This window comes from Tupaia chinensis, unplaced genomic scaffold, assembly GCF_000334495.1.
Source record: "Tupaia chinensis unplaced genomic scaffold, TupChi_1.0 Scaffold144069_1, whole genome shotgun sequence".
Taxonomy (NCBI): Eukaryota; Metazoa; Chordata; class Mammalia; order Scandentia; family Tupaiidae; genus Tupaia; species Tupaia belangeri.
Genome location: NW_006203922.1, coordinates 27,344 through 34,124, shown reverse-complemented (window position 1 = coordinate 34,124; position 6,781 = coordinate 27,344). Strand labels below are relative to the sequence as shown.

The 6,781-nt window shown below is 40.7% G+C and overlaps 1 protein-coding gene and 1 pseudogene across 1 annotated transcript; one reads left to right on the top strand and one right to left on the bottom strand.

Moving 5' to 3' along the window:
- The window catches only part of LOC102484893 (vomeronasal type-2 receptor 26-like), a 36,701-nt pseudogene extending 30,649 nt beyond the window's left edge, over positions 1 to 6,052 (top strand).
- On the bottom strand, positions 7 to 2,466 carry LOC102484043 (zinc finger and BTB domain-containing protein 5-like). The gene is given in 4 exon segments (XM_027767247.1): positions 7 to 1,274; positions 1,276 to 2,006; positions 2,008 to 2,293; positions 2,295 to 2,466. Coding segments are annotated over 4 exon segments (2,013 nt in total). The 5' UTR covers positions 2,414 to 2,466; the 3' UTR covers positions 7 to 397.
- Positions 6,053 to 6,781: the final 729 nt, after the last annotated feature.

Below are 6,781 nucleotides of genomic sequence, written 5' to 3'. Positions count from 1 at the left end.
TTTGCATCACTGTACAGGGACATAATATTCCCATCAGAGGGTATAGGAAATTTAATTAAATGCTTCACAGAGTTTTACAAAAATTGCTAAAAAATTTTTTTTTGCACTTCAATTTTTAAATGTGCCACTTATAACAACATCAATTACAAACTACTTTTATGACTATCGCTCAACCCTATAGAAGAACTCCGTGTCAGGGATCGCATCCCTCTCCCAAGTGTGCCTTCCACTCGAAGTGCAGCGGCACAAGTGCTACAGTTCACCTGTTTGCTGAGGAAATTGGCTAGAGCCACTGGGCAGCCAGAGTCTCAAGCTTTCTGGCATTAACCGCCTACCAGGAGAGATGTTAGTTTCGGTCCCGCAACTGGCCTCAGTGTTGTGTCACGGGGACACACAGTTAGAGCAAAGTGCTGGGGAGGTTGCTGCTCTGCCAGCGCAGGCAGGTCATCTCTGAGTGTTTATACAGATGGCTCGACTGACTGAACCTCTTGCCACACTTCAGGCAGGCATAGGGTTTTTCACTTGTGTGAACATGGATGTGCTTTTTGCAATCTGTCAAGGTCAGAAAAGTTTTGCAGACGTTGCAGGCATATTTGTGAGCTCCCTCTACAACCAAGACATTGTGCTCTGATAAGGCCTGCTTGCACTTTGACAGGACATCAGCAGATGCCCTGGTCAACTGTGGGGGACCAGGCTGTGAAGGATGGCCATTTTTGAATGAGGATGTGGCCCCATTCATCATTAGCTGAGAACTGGCAGAGTTTTCTGGGATCTGCGAGCTCCTGACAGAAGTTACAACTGGCATTTTGGGAGCTATGCGGCAGTAGTATGGAAAGTTACTGGTTCCTCCTCTGGGGGAACCCATCATAACCCTGGAGAAGGAAGAGTGAAGGCCCAACCCAGACCTGGAAAAATCCATCCCGAACTGTTCTCCTTGGTAGCCTGAAGTCTGCACACATGGCAGGCCCATCACCTCCTGCATGGGCCTAACAAAGTGGGAGTCTGCAGGCTCACTAAATGGGTTCTCCACATGGGAGCCAGGGGCAGAGGAGGGCCCACCTGCAGGCCCAATCTCTGGACTCAACAAATAAGGGGCCTCACCCTCCAGCCTGCAGTCACTAGTGGTGTTTGGGATATTGTCATCATTGTTCTGATTTGCATTAAAGTTACTTCCTCTGCTCTTGTTAAGAAAATTTGAAATACTAAAAGTGGACTTATGTTCTAGGTTATTTGTGACTTCCAGAATGTGGATATCACCCACCCTATCACCCCCACTGGGGATCTGAAAATCTCCGGTCACTGCTTTCAGGGCTGAGGTCTATCTTCTCAGCACTGACCACGACTCCTTCCACTTCCACAGATTTGCTGCCTTCTGCCTGTGAAGTAACATCACTCACCTCATCCTGAGGCTCAGGCAAGCTCAGAGGCTCAGATTTTACCACCACTCTCATGTGCTCCTTCTCACCAAGGCCAACCTCAGGATTTTCACACTGAAAACCATTTTTCTCAGTTGCAGCTTCCTGCTCAAAATGATCCTCAACTTGAGTTGCACGGGAGGCCATGGACAATTGTGCCATGTTGCCAGCACTGTTGTCAGACTGGCTGGGCACCTGGGCATCTTCCTGAGCACCATAAGTCTGGTCAAACATGATGGTACCATCTTCCTGGTTGTCGTTCATTCCATCAGCTTTAGGATTATCCACAATTTTCAGAGAATCTGGTGAAAAGAACTCCTCCCTAGAATGGACCCCTGAAGGCCCATTCTCTGGGGCAACATCAGAAATGGTAGACTCATCCATGGGGGCTCGGAGGCGCTGTCTGGCCCGCTCCTCTGCAGACTGCTTGTGCTTGTGGAGGCGCCTCATGAGGAAGAGTGTCCGCTGGTCCAGGTTACCCCACATGGACCAGCTCATGGGGGCTGGCTGCTCCTCACCACTCTGGCTGAAATTGAGGGCTGAGCTCACAATGCTTAGTCCCAGTTGCTGTAGCATAAAAGAGCGCTGCAGAGTGGGCACTCTGCTCCTGAACACTCTCACTGGGAGGAGACATGTGCAATGCCCTTGTGGTCAAGTAATGTTTACATGCCTTAACAACAGAGTTCAAATGCAGGTGAGAGGCTGCCAATAAGACATCCATAACATTGCTCTCCCCCAGCATGAGGGTGGAGGTGTACATCATGTCGATCAGTGCAGCAAAGGCCTCTGCTGTCACTACCTCGCTATCCAGCTGGATCATGTTCATGGTTTGATCTCCCTCTGCCACTGAGAACAGGGTTCAGAAGTGTGTGCTGCACAGAGCGGTGGGCTTTAAAATGTCTGTTCCCCACTACGATGACACAATCACAGAGCTGGCCATGTAGTCTCTGGTAGTTTAGTTGCTGGAAGATCTGTTCAAAGTGACCAGGAAAATCCATGATCCTACAGGAAAAGCAAAAAAGAAAATGTTAAGACTTAGAAAGTGTTGAGTCAAAGAAGCCTCCTCTCGTCCCTCAGCTCCTTCAGCGGTTCTCCGCCGCACTCTGAGAACACAGCAGCGGCGGCCAACAGTAAACCAATTTTCTTTACATGAATAATATGGAGCCAGTATGTGGTGTGGTGGCTAAGGGTGCTGGACTGCCATATGGCTGACTGTGTTTCAAGTCTTGGACTGTATGACTTGTTTTCTCATTTTCATTCTCTTTCTTGTCAAATTAAACATAATAATAATAATAATAATATAAAAAAATAACAAAAAGCTATTTGATGATGATGGAGATTTTAATGTCTTGGTATTGACTAATATGCATGGTATTCCTTCTGGAAAAAGAAATGTAATACACTGTAAAGTTATATGTGATCAATGTAATATAAACAAGATTTTGATAATAAATAAAATTAATAATAATAATGACAAATTAAATTAAATAAGTAAAATTTTAAATGAACATTAGGGGTCAGTATGTGGCATGATTCATAAGGTACTGGAATCCCACATGATGGACCATGATTTGAGTCCCAGACTTTGCCACTTGCTTTTCCACTTTCCCTCTCTCTTTCTGTCTCTGTTTCGCTGTGCTGAACACAAATCCCACAGAGCAAATTTTAAAATTAATAATAAATAAAATTAACTAAATAACTATATTAAAAAAGAAAAAGAAAAAATGAATAGAGAAAGAAAGGTTTGGGACCAGAAAAAAATAAACACATTAATGTAGGTGCCAAACCTATTCCTGAGACAAAAGTCTGGAGTATCTGCTGACTTTTGGAATAGAAATAGGTAATACAAGAAAAAAAATGTGATTAGTTATCACTCTAATTATTTTTTTCTAAGAACCTTTTAATTCCATCATTATTATTATTAAAATTTGGTATAAGTCATGCACACTCACCAGAGAGATTTAGGAAGGGAAAGTGAGAAAGCAAGTAACCATGTATGAGACTCAAACTGCACTAAGTCTTGTGGGAGCCTAGGACTTTTTTGGTATTATTTTAATTTCTTTTATACATTCAATCACTATACATCATTTCACTTGTAAAGTGAATTTTCCAACATGAATACATTTCTCACCAGTTCAATTAGAGATGCCCTACATATTATCATCAACAGATAATAATCAATTTCTATGTCCCATAAATGTCTTGTCTCTCTGTTTTTCTCCTTAATGTCTTTCCTCATAATCTCCTCCTATCACCTTTCCACACTGGGATCTTAACTGCCATGACACCTGCTGATTTTTCACTGTAATTCTTTGAGGAAATATTGTGTTGTAAGAGTCATGATTTATTTTTAATTTTTTAAATTTTCTATGGAAAAATGTGTCACAACTTTTTCGACAGCCCAATAATATTGCATCAGTATTGCCAAAAGTAAATAAATACTTGAGTATATATTAGACACACCACCTGTTTTTCTTTTTTTTAATTTTTTTATTATCATCATAATCTTTATATTACATTGGATTACATATAACTTTACAGTGTATTACATTGCTTTTTCAAAAGGGAATACCACCTGTTTTTCTAAAATAAAAAAAGTAATTGAAATGTAGACATACTTATTAATTTCCATAATCTCTGGTTGCTTTCCTGCTACATAACAATAGAAGTGAGTATGTCCAACAGAAACCGCATAATATATATGGCAAAAAATATTACCAGTCTCTCAAAAAGAAAAAAAAGATTTATAAACTATGCTTTCAAATGTATATAAATGGATACCTCAAAAAGAACATTCCATCTTTCTATCATAGAATTATAATACCAATTCCTCAAACAACAGGTATATAGGAGAAATCAAATTCCATTCAATAATTTAATGTTTTAAAATAGTTTTATGGGACCTGAAGTTGTTATAGTCACTTATTGTTGAACTCCATCATGGCCAAATGCAGTTCGAGTCCCAAACACGGGGCTTTGAAACTCATGCTGGGCAGGTGTACATGCCAAGATCCTGGGAAGAGAATGGAGAAAAAGAGACTGCAGCATGACCAACCTCTCTGAGGGTGATTTCTCACTTTTTCTCTCACTGTGTCTGTTTCTTTCTCTCTCTCTGGCAAGCACTCATGTCCTAAGGCAAAAAACCTCTATAAAAAAAAAGAAATTAAACATGATTTCAACATTTACATAGGACTATTTATGATATTATTGATAGAAAAATTAAAATGTACAATAAGAAAAGTAGATACACAAAGTGACATGCTATATACAAGAAAAAATCTATAGAAATTAAGATAGAGTTAGAAGTTATGATATGCCAGGAAAACAAGATATTTCTTGTTTTCTGAATACTAAAAAGAAAACTATTCATTTCTTTTGTGATGAATAACTATGATAAGCCATGGAAATATGAAGTTCATTATAAGGAAAACAGAGGAGAGTGTAGAGAAGAAATCTGGAATAAATTCTCATCACTGATAGTATCATTCAGAGCCACAAGATGGGCCAACCAAGATCTTTAGATGCTGAGATCCAGTTTTAAATCACTTTGGTACCACCTGAAGATGAAAAAAATTCTCCCAGTGTTACCAACATAGGTTCTTAATTTGGTATGTCTTGGTATTACCTCAGGGATTTATCTGTGGAAAATTATATAAAAGTCACCATTTTCTTTAAAGTGACAACTAATTTATAAAATTGAATTGCTGGATCTCTGGTTTGTCACCAGATTCAAAGCAGTGTGTCCAGTGCCCAGCTCAAGAGTATCCAAACAGTGAGAGAACTCACTGCCTCCCCAACCCTGTGACATTCCTGGGTTTTGAGGATACTTTGGGGATAATCATGGCCTGCATGGCTGTGTGTTTCTTTGTCCTCACAGCTATAGTCTTGGGAGTCTTTGTGAAGCACCGAGACACTCCCATTTTCAAGGCCAACAACCAGGTGCTCAGCTTTATTCTGCTCATCTCTCTCCTGCCATGTTTCCTCTGCTCCTTGTTCTTCATTGGCCATCCTAATGCAGCCACCTGTGTCCTCCAACAAGTTGCATTTGGCCTTGTGTTCACTGTAGATGTTTTCACTGTTTTGGCCAAAACCATTACTGTGATTCTAGCATTCAGAGCCATGAAGCCTGGAAGAACAATGAAGTGCTTGCTGCTATCTGGGGCTTCCAACTCTGTTATTCCTATTTGCTCTGTGCTACAAATGATTATCTGTGGAATCTGGCTGGGAACTTCTCCCCCTTTTGTTGACATAGACTCACATTCTGAGCCCAGAAATCTTATCATCATATGTGCAACAAGGGCTCAGTCACTGCCTTCTACTGTGTCCTGGGCTACCTGGGCTTCTTGGCTCTGGGGAGCTTCACTGTGGCTTTCCTAGCCAGGAACCTGCCTGATACATTCAATGAAGCCAAGCTCCTCACATTCAGCATGCTGGTGTTCTGCAGTGTCTGGGTCACATTTGTCCCTGTCTATCACAGCACCAAGGGAAAGTTCATGGTGGCCGTTGAAGTCTTCTCCATTTTAGCCTCCAGTGCGGGGCTCCTAGGCTGCATCGTTGTGCCCAAGTGCTATATTATTCTGATAAGGCCTGATAAGGATTCCTGGAAAGCTTTAAAAAACAGAAGAAGTTACAAATAGAATGTAAGGTTTATTCCATAATGCTGTATCACAATTTTAGGGTTTTGAACCAGAAAGATACAGATTTTATATTCTTGTAAAGTAATTGAAAATGGATGGCTCCTGCAAACTAGGGCACAAGAGAAATAAAGATTTTCTACTGATAATTCAGACTCCAGCAAACGAGCTAGCGGTAGGGAGCCCCTCACCACCCCAGCCTTCTATCTCTGTTTCTGTGTCTCTGTTTCTGTCTCTCCCTGATTCTGTCTTCCCTTTTTTTTTTGTAATTTTTCCTTTTTACATTCTTTTTTAAAGGCAAAGTTTTTCTCTGGCTCTCAGCTCCACCTTTTACCTTGTTAATTATCGCTCTGGTCCTCCCACCCAGGCAGAAGAGGTCAGGCCTTCAGAAGAAGGTTCCACATGGCTCCTGCCATGATGTTTTCTATTTTGTGATTTATTTTAAAAAAGAAAAAGAATAATTACCATTTTTTGGGATTTTTTGTCTTTTTTTTTCTCTTTTTGTTGTTGTTTCTCTCTCACTTTTTAATTTTCCTTTTTCTTGTCTCTGCACTCTCCAATATCCATTTAATGTGTTTTTTGACAGATCTAAGAGCACTGTAGCTAAACATCCACAAACTAATAGGGTTAAAATATTCCTCAATATCTCCTGAATCTGCTGCACCAGCAATCACAACAGAATGGCAAAGAGATTCTAGATCACCTCTGTCTGCTTGCTCCTGAACATTCAGA